Here is a 13,927-nt window from a genome sequence, read left to right as displayed (position 1 = left end):
AAAAATATCCAAAAAAATCAATGTTGTTGTTTCAAAAAAAAGTTTGATCAGTGATGAGATCTGATCTCCAAATATGACAATTGATGGGATCAAATATAAAATTTTATTTTTGGGGGTTTTGTTTTTTTTTTTTTGTTTTTTTGAGTGGTTTGTTGTAAATAATTTTATTTGAGAACCTTTTTGATATGTTTTATTATTTGCATTTGTAGTTGATGTTATTCGACTTTGTTGTTGATCATGATGATGATTATATTAAATTTTATTTGACACCATGAAAATAGAGTTTAATTGGTAGTTCATGATGTGTGTTATTTCGTTTTATAGGTTGGGTTTTTTTTGCACAGCTTTTTTTGTATTCGAGCATTATTTTTGCACACAAAAGCTATGCAAAATTTCATTTTTGGGGGGAGGGATAAAATGAAATTATACTATTTTTGTTATGTCTTGTTAGGTGTAGTGGTTTAAATGATTATAAATAACAACAAAAAAATAAGGGTTGATTGATTCGGATGTTATTTTTTTTTTTTTATCTTTAAAAGATGTAGCGTAAATAATTTTTAAGCCTCATTAGAACTGAGTCTTTTTAATTTATTTGACATTCTCTTATTCTCTTTTGAGACAATATTTCTTTTATAAAGATATAATGAAACTGATACAATAATTGCAACACCTAAAACAGAACCAATTACAATTCCAACAATTTTCCTCCATTGATTATTGTCTCCTGATTTAACACCACATTTTGAATTATCGCTTTCAGTGTCAATGATAATACTGAAATCTGGATCAATGATCACTTGATTCTCATAAAATGGAACCATCATTCCAACTTTACTGTTGAGAATATCACTTTGATTTCCTCCACCATCCAATAATGTGTTTGTAATAGCTGTTGATCTAGAATCAACCAAAGCTCTATTCAAGAATCTACAATAGAAACTTTGATCGGAAACTCTGATTTTAACCCATTGAATATCATTCTTTCTTGGTGATGTCTGTTTCTCGATACATCCATCTTTGTTCATTTCTACAACCTCTACCTCAATGACCACTTGCAATATATTAAGTGGTGAATCAAATATGTATCTATCCATAATGACACTATATTTGATGGATCCAGGTGTCATTGTACTGTTCAATCCTGCAAATTCAACATTTCTAGTTTCACCAAACCATTGTACAACAACTGTGATATTGGTGTCAATCTCTCCAATTGATTTAGTATAATTGTATTGTAGGAATCTATCAGATGTAATCGCTTTCACACCTTTCCAATCAGCCAACTTGTATTGTTTGAAAATTTCACCACTCGGTTTCAATTCATTGATGTATTCTATCTTGATGGTACCTATCAATTGAACGTTAGAGTTATCGGTCGTGGTGGTTGGTGATTTTGGATCAACATTTGGAGGAGGTTGAGGAATGAATTTTGATTGGCAAGATGGTCCTGACCATCCTTCATTACATTGACATAATGCATCTACACACTTTCCATTTCCACCACACTTTGGATCACCACATGTGGTCTCTGGAGGGATTGTAGGTTGTTGTTCATTCGAACCTAAAATGACCAGAACGTTTGAGTATCCTAATTTACTTTGAACAATAATTTTCACAGCATTTGAAGCATTCATTGTGAATGAAAATATCGAATCGCTAAAGAAATTCACTTGGAATGGTTGATATTGACCGTTTTCATATGAAACAAATCCTTTAAAATCTGATTGATTTCCAAATTTCTGACCGTAAATAAATATTTCTCCACCATTTCTATCGATAAAACTATTTGATTCAAGAATTGGAACTATAGTGATAGGCGAATGTTAATATTATTTTTTAAAATATATTTTTTAATATCTTACGGTATGAATAAATAAATTGAAGAGAACCAAATGTTGAATTTAAACAATTTCCATTAAATGAACAAACATATGAAATTGATAAATCCCAAGTTGATGGAATTGTAAATCCATAAGGAATTTCAATTGTTTTTGTAAACATTACTGTTGATAAATTATATGCTTGAACATTATCAATTTGAAAACTTAAAGTTTTTCCCAAGAATGTAGATGATACTATTGGATATTTTTCACTATTTATTCCACTAATATTACTTCTGAACAAACCACTGACGGTCAACTGTCTCTTCAAAGGGTTTGGATCTCCAACATCAATAACATTTGGTGAAAAGTTCATAGACAGAATCTCCGGCATACTAAAATCATTTCCATTGGTTTGATCTATTTTTAATAAATATTGTTAATACCGACGGATATATTAAATAATTTTTTATAATACTTACTAGCATTTAAAAATATTATACGAGAATTATACAATTGGTTAATCATATATGGATTGAAAAGAGGAGTTTTCGATCCAATCATATTGCTAGCTATATTTCCAGATGAATCTACAAGTTCCATAGATAAAATGTCAAACATTTGTGATGGGGTGGAAAATGTTACTGGGATATTTATATAATATATATTGGAACCAACTACCATATTGGGATTACTAACGGAGAGATTGTATTGATATTTATCGATACTGCCTTGAATTAAAAAAGTTCCATTTACAAAGTAATTAGGAGAGTCTTCAATAGTAATCTTCCAACCAATAAAATTTGTGCCACCAGTAAAATAATATGGATTCGCCTGAGATAATTCAACTGATAAGATCATTGGAGGAAGTTGATCACAATTAAAGGTTTGAACAGAGAATGACTTGTAATCCAAATATGAGATTTGACTTGAAGTGAAATAATATGACATAGGTAATGTAACAACGATTTCTCTTGATGCCAAGTTCTCAGGGATTGTAATTGATACTTGGTAATGAAGACCTGTTGTGTTCCAAAAACCTTTGAAAATCTGTGTTCTATTTTCAAATTCAAAGTAACTGAAATCAACAATGATAAATGGTTCTATATTTGGATCTGAATTCGAAAAATTAAATCTTAATATATTACGAGCGACAAAACTCGAATCATCAAGCACCTGGAGACTCTCAAATTTATTTGCTGATGGACGTGTTGGTACTACTGGTGATTCTGTTGGTGTTGGAGTTGTTGGTGGTGGTGGTGAAGAATTGACCAAAAGATTATCAAAGGTAAACATTGTGATATTTTTCATATTAGTTTCACCAACTATGAATATTTTTAAAAAAAATTAGCTTTTAAATATTTGTTAATTTTATATTTATAACTTACATATGGATGGATATTTTGGTAATAATTGTTGATTTGTTGAAAAATCAATTTCACTTCTCCATTGTACAATATTACCAAGGATATCTTTAATACTTAATACATAGACAGTATCTGTGATTGAAGTATAGTTTAAAACCTTCTCATAAACACCATTTTTATAATCACCTTCTATCATATCACGATATCCAATTGATACTCCATTTGAAAACTCTATTGAAACACATCCATCTGGATCTATAACTTTCATTTGAATTAAAAATGAATAGGAATTTACTTTTTCAAATTGAATAAATTCTATCAAAGTTGGATAAATATCTAAACAAATAAAAATATATTAATATTTTAAAAACAAGCTATTGATTCTCTTATATTTCTAATTTTACCTAAAATTGGAACATTATTTCCACCTATAAACAAATTAAAATTAGTTATAAATTATTGTTTAATTAAAAAAATTTAATATTTACTTGTTTGAATGGTGTAATAATTAGTTGCATAAATAGTTTTATTATCTGATACGTCAAAAAATGCCATTGAAACATTTTTAGGAACTTTTACTGTATCTGGGTTGTAAATACCCAAAACCTTTGCACTTTGGAGATAATTTCCAGTTACTACTTTAGAATTGGATAATTGGGATAAACTAATAGCTGGTTGATATGACAATGCTGATCGTGCATTCAAATTTGTTAGAGATCCAAACCAATATATATAATCATTGTCATACACATCTCTTCTAGATGGATAAATGGTGTGGGTTCCCATAGCAACACCAGCACCTATTTTAATAATAATAAAGAAATTAATATAATGAATATTATAATTAATTAATTTTTTTAAACTTACTTGGAAAGTATGAGGCAGGAATATCAATATCTACTGAACCAGAAGAATTAAAACCAGATAGTCTAACTCTTAGGGTACCTGAACTTAAAATAGTACAGGCTCCAGAACCTGTAGGTGATATATCGGCAAAATAGACTCCATCGTTACCTGGCAATCTTGTCATCATTGTCAATGCGTAATAGCAACCAGGCATATTAACAAGATCCAATCTTACAGGATAAGCTTTGGTTGTATAATTGGTCTGAGCATAAATAGTCAAATGATTGGAATTGGGGTATCTTATAAATTTGGCTACTCCAATTTGTAAATCAGGTGGAACTAAAAAAATAATAATAAAATATATAATATATATAAAATGTAGTAATTGATAAATAAAAAAATATTCAAAGAGGAAGAAGATTCTTGAAACTAATTAATTGAATTACATACAATCAATATTAAATCTTAAAGTAAGACTATTTTGAATGTTTGAACCATTATTAAATATAAATTCTATATTTTGGGTTCCTGCATTATACTCTAAAAATACTAAACCAAAACAAGTATGTAGATATCTGTTTTGTTCTTGCTTTTTCAGATTGGAGCATTGGAAATTAGGATCTTCGATACTATAGTTTGCAGTGGGATCTAATACTTTTATTAAGAATGAAACTCTCTGTGTTGATCCAGTTAAATTGAAATTATCCTCTATATATTTGAATTCAAAAATTTCTTGTTGACCTTGTTATATTTTACAATAAAATAAAAATAAATTGGAAAAAATAAACAATCAATATTCTATATATAAATTAAATAAAAGTATGATCTAAAATCCAATCTTACAAATGACACCAGAGAAAATAAAAGAAATAAATAATAAGAGAATTAATAATAAATTCATTTTATTTTATTTGATTTCTATTGATGAGATAAAATCGATAATAATAATGATCAAGTGAGAACCTTTTGTTTCTTCAAAATGGTAGTTGACGATTTCAGTTTGTTTTTTAAAAATGCTCAGATATTTCGAATCATTAAATATCCTAATCTTTGATGTAACCCGAAAAATCCTAAATATCAAAAAGCACTCCCTAAATAAATTATAAAAAATATTGAGATCTCATTCCAAAAAAAATGTGACTTTTGAACTATGGTGGTCCAAAAAAATACAAGATCGTTGTTTTGTTATTTTTGGGTTTTTTTCATTTTTTGTAGTTGGTGTGATTTTTGTTGTAATCAAACTTTTTATTTAATAAAAATTGTTTTTAAATAAATTATCTAAATCTAAAGCTGAATGCGTTATTAAGCAAATCGCTCATTGATTTCAATAAACCATTATTGTTGTTATTATTGTTATTAATATTGTTGTTATAATTATTATTATTATTATTATTTGATCCTAATCTTTTTCTTTGATTTGAAATTGTTGTATTATTATTATTTGCATTTATATTTGATGTTATCCTTCTTTGCTGTTGTTGATTATGATGATGATGATGATGATTTGAAAATGGTTGTTGTTGTTGATGATGTTGATGTGATGATATATTATTTATGTTATTATTATTAGCAATTCTTCTTTGAGCTAAAAGATGTCGTATGCTCAATAATATTACGGTGCTCCAAACGATCAGAGGTATATGTGACTTTATCCATGCGAGGAAACTACTTGATTTCACAATATTACCAATCGATACGATATATTTCTTCAGCGTCAAAACCATTCTTTTTACACTGAATTGTCGCAACAGTAATATTATCCTCTTTATAAAACTTGAATTGCTGCTGCTATTTGTTTGATTATTATTATAATTGATTTGGTTGGTTGAGGATGTTATATCATAACCATCACTATTACTACTAATATTATTCTCTTGTTGTTGTTGTTGTTGCTGATGTTGTTGTTGTTGCTGATCTTTCTGTTGCTGTTGTTGCTGTTTTAATAATAGTTGATCACGATTGTTCTTCTCTTCTATCTCTTTGATTTGTATCATTTCCTCGAGTGACTTGATGAATCCATCTCTCTTCCAATCAGAGAGATGACTGTTATTCTTTAGGAACGATCTAGCTTCGTCTATCGATGGTATTCTAAACATGATGTGAAAGATTAACAGTTCCACCAATTGGTCATGTTCCATTTGTTTTTGTGAAGGATCTTTATCTACACTTTCACTACTGCTACTACCACTACTACCACTACTACCACTACTGCTGCTGCTGCTAATATCCAAGTAATTCAATATTAACTGCTTCGCTTCATGATAACTCTTCATATAAACTAGTAAATGAATACTATTATATAAACCAAAGTTGTATAGTTAGTTAGTGTTTTAGTTTTAGTCTTAATTAATAATAATAGATTTAATAATCAACATACCATAATATTAATACACTGAAAGGTGAATATAATAAACCATTCTCATAGTATTTATTGACTAGTTTTAGAGCATCCGACGATTTACCGACTTCATAGAGTGATTGGATCAGTAGTTCCATTGGCCATTGGCATCGGCATTGGCTTTGAAATTGAAATCTATCATTGACATGACATTTATGTTTAACTAAACTAATGTCAGATAATAATTGATTTACATTCTTATTCTCTTCTTCCGATGATTCATTATTATCATTACTATTACTATCTATATTACTATTATTATTATTATTATTATTATTATTATTATTATTATTTAAAGATGTTTGATTTGCTAATAGTATCTTTAAACATTCAACTATTACATTATCAAACTTTTGATAAAGAAAAAGTGTTTCGATTCTCTCTCTTTGACTACTATTCAATTCAAAACTATCTTGATTATCATGATGATTATTATTATTATAAATATTAATCATATTACTATTGTTATTACTATTTATCAATTTAGAAGACATTGAATTGTTATATCTTTCTATCTATCAATCAATCTATAAGTTAACAAAAAATTAAAATAAAACTTTTTAAAAAGAAATTAAATTAAAAAAAAAAAAAAAAAACAGTTTGTTTATAATTTCATTTTCCTCGAGTTTAAGAAGTTATTGTGTTTTATGATGTTAATATATAAATAACTTTATCTTTATCTTTTCTTTAAATAAATAAATAATAATATAATATTAATATTATAAGTATTTTATATATATATATATACAATAGAATAATATATAGTAGAAAAAAAACGTAAAAAAAGAAAAGAAGTTTTGAATGATTAATATTTAAATTATTTATATTGTTTTATTGTTCTTCTTAGTTATTTGTTATATTTTGTTATATTTTTGTTATTAGATAGTTTAAGTTTATATTATTAAGAAATAATAAGATCAAACTGTTTAAAATTCTAATAATATGAATAGTAATAATGTAAATGATAATACATCATCCTCATCTACATCATGGGAAGATATAGATGATTATCCTCCATTGGGATCGAAAAAAGTACAAAATAAACAACCGCAACAACCGCAACAACCACCCATCTCATTGCCATCCAGTAATGATATCATAGAGAATGCACCAACTCATCAAGCATTCTCTTTACAAAACTATCATGCTTTCTATGAATCGAAACCTACATTCAGTAAGTCATTTCTTAGAAGAGGTAGAATATATTTGATATATTAACTAAACAAAACAATAATATTATTATTAGAGATATTACCAAGAAAGAAAGATAATGTAGTCGTTGATAATGCACCAGCAAAACCAATAAAGACTCTCGAAGAGAAATTGGCAGACTATGAAAGAGCAAGAGCTGCTTTGTTTGCTGATGAAAAGGATAAGGATAAAGATAAAGATAATAATAATAACAACAGTACAAAAGTATCATCTCCATCGATGGTATCATCCTCTTCACCGCAATATTTACCTTCACCAAACTCAAATTCACCACCCATTAGCAGTCCGAAACCATCGGAAAGAACATATTCACCCGGATCATTTAAAAGTAATAAATCAAGTGGAAATAGTAATAACAATATTAACAACAGCAATAATAATAATAATAGTAACAATAGTACAGGTAGACAACCACTTGGACCAGATGGTACACAAGGTTTCCGTGGTGGAAGAGGTGGTGGTGGTGGTGGTTCAAGAAGACCAAACTATAAACAACAACCACAACAACCACAACAACAACAACAGAAACAATAAATAATTTATAGAATAAGAGAATCTTAATTACACAATTAAAATAAATGTTTATTTATTGATTAGCAGCAGATTGAAATGATTTTATCTTATTTTGATCGACGTATGCCAATTGATATTCTGATTGTCTTAGTTCACCACCCATGAATACTCTTGTGTTTCTAAATTGCATTGAGGAATCTAGTTTGATTCTACCGGACAGGTGAATCTCTTTAATGTTAAGAGTCTTTACAATCTTATTGATGTTTCTCTCTGTTACACCCCCACCTGGCATTATAATCATCTTTGATCCGGCGTTATTAACCATCTTAATCATTTCAATAATGGTATCGATACCCTCCATCACCGAAGATTCCAATCCACTTGTTAAAACTCTATCAATTCCACCAACACTAATTAAATCATTCATTGCTTCTTTATAATCTCTACACATATCTAATAGATAAGTAACGACAGTTGGCAATTAGTATTAGTTTTTTTGATTATCTTTTCTAATTATATAAATAGAAGGTAGTTGGTTGTTTGCTTTTTGTTTACTTTACCTATTGCTCTGTGAAATGTAACTGATAATGGATTTGAATATTCTATCAACATCTTTGTTGTTTCTTTATTGATTGTACCATTCGCGTTCAATACACCAAATACAACACCATTGAAATTCAAACTCTTTGCAATATCAATTTCATGTTTCATAATTTCTATTTCTTCGTCTGAGTAAAGGAAATCTCCGTCTCTTGGTCTAATCATTACGTTTATTTGAAAGTCTGGTAGTTTTTGTTTGACTATCTTCATCAATCCGTAACTTGGAGTAAGACCACCTAGAAACAATGCTGAACAAAGTTCAAGTCTAATGGCACCACCTTTAACAGCCTCTAAACATGATTGTAAACTATCTACACAAACTTCTATACCAACTTGATTTGACATATCTTCTTTGTAATAAATAATAATAATAATAATAATCAATGAATGAAAGAAAAAAGATCATTAATTTAACTAAATTTCAAATCAATGTTCATCGGATCGGGGATAAAAAAAAAAAAAATAATCATATGATTTCTAAAATTAGTTAATTAAAAAGATGATCAAATAAATATTCCTTTTAAAGGAATAATTATTTATTATTGATTATTATATTTATTATTTATTATTATTATTATTATATTTTTATGATTCATTGGTTATTAAAAGTGTTTGTGCACCATGCTCGAGTGCATCCATTCCACCATTGAGTAGTGCTACGAATGGGAATTTCCAACGAACCAATTGGTTACAAAAGTCTACTCCTTCGTCACCACGACCTGCTATTACGACGATTGGATGTCCACGATATTGTTCGAGTATTGCTGGGTTAAAAGGTTTGGGTGGTTTCTGTTGAGTGGTTGTTGCCACTTGCTGCTGTGCAACTGAGCTTGCTTGTTGAAGTGTACCGAGATGCATTTGATGTGGATTCTGTTGTTGGTTGGCTGGTGTGGCAGTGTGTATATAATTGATATTTACAGAGTTTGGATAGTGACACTGTTGGAATTGTTTCGATGGTCGAATATCGAGAATCTTTGAGTTTGGATTGTTGATCAAATCGTGTATACCCATTCGCGGGAACAGTTCTTGTTTCTTCTTTTCCATTGGTACTTCTTTCATCCACCACAGCTCATCGTCGATGTTACTGACCGATTTCGAAATGGTGGTACTCAGTGGAGTGATGTTGAATTTCTCGAGAGCATCGCTAACACACTGGTTGATGTCGACCGACGGAATCTTGGAGATAGTTTTAATACAATTCTCTAGCGATGACTTTAGCATTGATGATCGGAACTGACTCATAATCGAGACGGCAAAGAAATAGGGGAGTGAACTTGGACCGAGAAGAATGGTATCCCAGAGAATATCAATCTTGTCAATCGGCAAAAGATGTGCGAAAATAGTGATAAACCATGGAATGGCATAGAGATTCGGTTCGAGCTGCACGTCGTAGAGATGGATCGACAGCTCCGGGTCGTGGTAAGAGAGAAGCTGGGTGTAGGTCAACATGATTTCACTGAGAGCAGCATAGTTGTTTGGCACATAGAGAATCGAGAGATACTTGTCAACGAATGATTTCAGACAGGCGAAAGCTTTCGGTTCGTCGTAGAAACAGTGGACAACGAACGGTGCGGCGACACTGTCCAAACCTTGCCAATAGCAGCCCTTGTCGATATTCAAGAGTGACCAAGCTTTGAGGATACGGAACAGTTGAGTGTGTCCGCTCGGCGAAGATAGCAGCGGATGATATTGATGACAACGAGGAATGTCTAGTTCGAATTGCTTGTCGTTGGGACCGCGAGTATCGAGATTGATAGAGCGGTAGGTAGCTGTTGCCTCTTGTTGCACAACACCGAGGATCGATGCCCAGATGTCGCCTCTCAGTATCTTTGGAATGCCGTGCTTGGCCAGTCGAATAATCTGTGGCTGCGCTTGCATTGCATCCTCGAAAGCATACTTGTAGAGAGCGTCGTGGAAAGCAGCCAGTCTTGCAATCTGATATTCCAACTCTTGATCCGGTGTTCTCTGAGAACTACCGGCGACTCCACTCTGCTTACTACTTGTTCCACTGCCAAATAGATAGCCATCTCCACCGATATTATCAGCTTCCAACAATTCATTTCTAATTCCATAGGCCTGTCTGATTCTCTCGACAATTCTATCGATTGACAAAACACATGTTTTAGAATTATAAAGTACAGCTTTATAATCTCCAAATTTAGTTGTCTTGTTGTTGTTTGGTTGTTGTGAAGATGATTCCTTTGGCGTCGACGCCACTGTTAGCAAGTCACCAAGTGAATTCGACATGGTTGGTGAAGAAGAAGCTGTTGTTGTTCCAGACTTGACAAGCGGTACGAAAAGCGGAAGTTTGTGGACGGATGGCGAAGGATTAGCTAGCCCTTGTGCCACCAACTCTCGCTCGATATCACCACCTGCCAACCTCCAGAGATAGTATATCTCAGCACCCGAGAATATATCTCTATCTTGACTGCCGGTATCATTGAGAATCGATTCGGCATTCGCCTCCAAGTCATCGGGCAACTCCAGTGACTTTACTGCTGGTCGCTCCACATAGACCGGCGCATACCGATCGACCTTGCGTATCGCATCGAAATAAGGATGTTCCAGCAGCTCTGCAGAGGACGGACGTGTCTCAGAGTTGACAGTCAAACAGCAATTGATAAACTGCACCAGTAAATCGGGCAAACAATCCAAACCTGGTGATGGTGCATTCCTAAGGAATCTCTTCATATTACTTTGATTCTCTAGAATCTTTGAAATCGTACTATTACTCTTAGTGTTATCAGCTACTACAGTACCATTATTTATCAATTCAAATTGTTGTGTCTTTATATTGTATGTTTGGTTGGATGGTAGATTCGAGAGATATAAAAGACGATTGAGTACAACCGATGGATCTTTATCGTACCATAGACAATGTCCGAATGCCATCTCCAAGATGATACAACCCAACGACCAGACATCACACTTTGGATTGCTCGAGCCTTTCAGATCACGATCACTCAATATCGATTCCGGTGACAAATTACAAAGATTACCAATTGGAAATGCTACATTCTCACCTTGATTCGATAGATAATATAGTGAATAATTCGATAACTTAATATTTCTCTATTAAGATATATGAAAAACAAAGTTAATAAATATGATAATGGTTTTTAAGATTAGGTGTGTTTGGCAACATACATTTGAATCTAACTTTATATTCTCTGTTGATAGATTTCTATGAGTGATACGATTTTGATGAAGATGAACCAATCCTTTCAATATTTGATATGAAAAAGATCCGATTTGCTCTGATGTCAGCGGACCATCTTTCATCATACTAGATAAAGAAAGATCATAATCTTCAGATATAACTAATATTTGATCTATTGAGTTGATACCATTTAAATGTATATTAGTTAATAATATGATGTTTAAAGTTGAATAGTAGTTATAATTATAATTAATAGTAGTTTACCATGATGTTTTTGTGAAGGTTCAGCAGCTATGAATTCACAGAGATTCTCATGTGTCTGTGTGGATATGTATTTCGATTTCGAGAGGATGTCGAATATCGGTTGATTCAACTGTGTAGGTATTCCAGCGTCTTCAGATGCATTGTAAGAAGGTGGTACCGGTATATGATTGGTCGTTCTAATTGGACTACTACTCTGTTGCTGTTGTGACCTAGGTAGGAAATTCACTCTATTCTTAAAGAAAAACGGTAATACCGATAATCTATATCCTTTAGTATCTATTAAAGTATCTTTTCTATTACTATTGTTGTTGTTGTTTTTACAATAAACTTCAATACCAAATCTTCTAAATGTATTTTGTTTAAATAAATCTAAACTATTATTGTTATTTATATTACTATTACTATTATTATTATTGTTATCATCACCAATTAAACTATCTATATCTATCAGATTGGATGTCATTTTTTTTTGATATTAACTAAACTGCAGTCTTTATCAAAAAATGAATGAAACTTCACCAAATTTAATTTCATTTTTTTTTCACTTGCGTTGTTGACTTATATAAATAAAAACATAGAGTAGATAGATATTTTAACATGTTATGAATACAATAATATTTTATTTTCTAAAATAGGTTTATAATTTATCGATATTGGCTGTAGCGAAGTCGTTCTGCGTCGATCTGTTGTTGCATTTCTCTTTGTTGTTGTAAATACAATTGACTTAGCTTAGCTTCTTTTGTTCTTTGCCACTGTTGATGTTTGTGTAATCTAACTTGTTGAACTTCTATTTGTTGTATCCTTCGGTTGTTCTCTTCGGCTATTCGCTTCTGACGTGCTGCCTCTTCTTGTGCCATTTTTATTTTTCTTAGTCTCTCTTCTCTTTCTTTTGTTTCTCTCTCTTGTCTTTCTCTCTCTCTTTCAATACGAATGTTTTTCGCTATGATATCGTTTTTTGGTAGTTTACCGATGAAGTTTAATAGACCTGCTCTGACGACGGTATTCATCATCATATTATCTTGATCTTCAATCGATTCCTCTTTCTCTAAGATCAATTGATGTGAAGGTTTCTTTATCAATCGGTGAAGAGCGGCATCCAATGTAGTTGGTGTAGATTTTAACAACTTGGCAATTGGTGGTGTCACTTTATTGATGATCAAACCATATGATATAGGTGTATTGTTGATGATTGCTCTCAAGATCTGATTGATACAATCGATATCTTGATCTTTGACTCTACCAGCTTCCAAAGCGATCACAAATACTATTTTACAAACAGGGTTTGCTTTCAATGACTTTTCTATCTCTTGGATGGCCAACTGCATAATAATTGGATCTAATAATCCTGGAGAATCTGAAACCGTTAAATTACCAAAGGTTTTCGTTTTAAACTCTCTTGTTAAACCAGATCCAACAGCAACACCACTTGGGAAATACACTTCTCTGACTAAAGTATTGCAAATTGTACTCTTTCCTGCACCACCATTTCCAAAGACTTTCAAATACTCCATATCTTTATCACTAAATTCTATGTAAAAACTAGAAATGATTATAATCTTTCATTGTTGTGGTTGTTGTTGTTATTCTGATCATTTTTTTATCAGCAGGTATTAAACTTGAATGTTTAATTCCAACCCACTTTTGAAAACTTAAAAATTAAAAATTTTAAATTTGTTTTTTTATTAATCTTTAATTATAATAAATTATTAATATGGTTAGAGACTTTACAGGGTATATTAGGTCGATT

General features: G+C 31.1%; 6 protein-coding genes across 6 annotated transcripts; 1 reads left to right on the top strand and 5 right to left on the bottom strand.

The window, feature by feature from the left end:
• Positions 1-557: 557 nt before the first annotated feature.
• On the bottom strand, positions 558-4,934 carry PPL_11831 (calcium-binding EGF-like domain-containing protein; the record flags this gene model as incomplete). Its single annotated transcript, XM_020582578.1, has 9 exons — positions 558-1,804; positions 1,863-2,240; positions 2,303-3,145; positions 3,209-3,523; positions 3,592-3,615; positions 3,676-3,987; positions 4,055-4,372; positions 4,484-4,774; positions 4,877-4,934. 9 exons carry the CDS (start codon positions 4,932-4,934, stop codon positions 558-560), a joined length of 3,786 nt encoding a protein of 1,261 aa, XP_020426932.1.
• A 373-nt stretch (positions 4,935-5,307) lies between these two features.
• PPL_11830 (uncharacterized protein) lies at positions 5,308-6,925 on the bottom strand (the record flags this gene model as incomplete). The annotated part of the gene is made up of 2 exons (XM_020582577.1): positions 5,308-6,325; positions 6,411-6,925. The coding sequence occupies 2 exons, from the start codon at positions 6,923-6,925 to the stop codon at positions 5,308-5,310; spliced, it is 1,533 nt and encodes a 510-aa protein (XP_020426931.1).
• A 448-nt stretch (positions 6,926-7,373) lies between these two features.
• On the top strand, positions 7,374-8,177 carry PPL_11829 (SUZ domain-containing protein; the record flags this gene model as incomplete). The annotated part of the gene is made up of 2 exons (XM_020582576.1): positions 7,374-7,605; positions 7,678-8,177. The coding sequence occupies 2 exons, from the start codon at positions 7,374-7,376 to the stop codon at positions 8,175-8,177; spliced, it is 732 nt and encodes a 243-aa protein (XP_020426930.1).
• Positions 8,178-8,229: 52 nt separating this feature from the next.
• cutc (copper homeostasis protein CutC) lies at positions 8,230-9,101 on the bottom strand (the record flags this gene model as incomplete). The annotated part of the gene is made up of 2 exons (XM_020582575.1): positions 8,230-8,609; positions 8,717-9,101. 2 exons carry the CDS (start codon positions 9,099-9,101, stop codon positions 8,230-8,232), a joined length of 765 nt encoding a protein of 254 aa, XP_020426929.1.
• Positions 9,102-9,341: 240 nt separating this feature from the next.
• tbck (RabGAP/TBC domain-containing protein) lies at positions 9,342-12,643 on the bottom strand (the record flags this gene model as incomplete). The annotated part of the gene is made up of 4 exons (XM_020582574.1): positions 9,342-9,900; positions 10,654-11,828; positions 11,904-12,076; positions 12,181-12,643. The coding sequence occupies 4 exons, from the start codon at positions 12,641-12,643 to the stop codon at positions 9,342-9,344; spliced, it is 2,370 nt and encodes a 789-aa protein (XP_020426928.1).
• Positions 12,644-12,824: 181 nt separating this feature from the next.
• Positions 12,825-13,773, bottom strand: PPL_11826 (GTPase domain-containing protein; the record flags this gene model as incomplete). Its single annotated transcript, XM_020582573.1, is given in 2 exon segments — positions 12,825-13,701; positions 13,721-13,773. 2 exon segments carry the CDS (start codon positions 13,771-13,773, stop codon positions 12,825-12,827), a joined length of 930 nt encoding a protein of 309 aa, XP_020426927.1.
• Between the last annotated feature and the right edge of the window lie 154 nt (positions 13,774-13,927).

This window comes from Heterostelium album (genome assembly GCF_000004825.1).
Source record: "Heterostelium album PN500 unplaced genomic scaffold PPL_contig26, whole genome shotgun sequence".
NCBI lineage: Eukaryota > Evosea > Eumycetozoa > Acytosteliales > Acytosteliaceae > Heterostelium > Heterostelium album.
The sequence above is the reverse complement of the archived record's forward strand: the minus strand, read 5'-3'. Positions and strand labels throughout refer to the sequence as shown.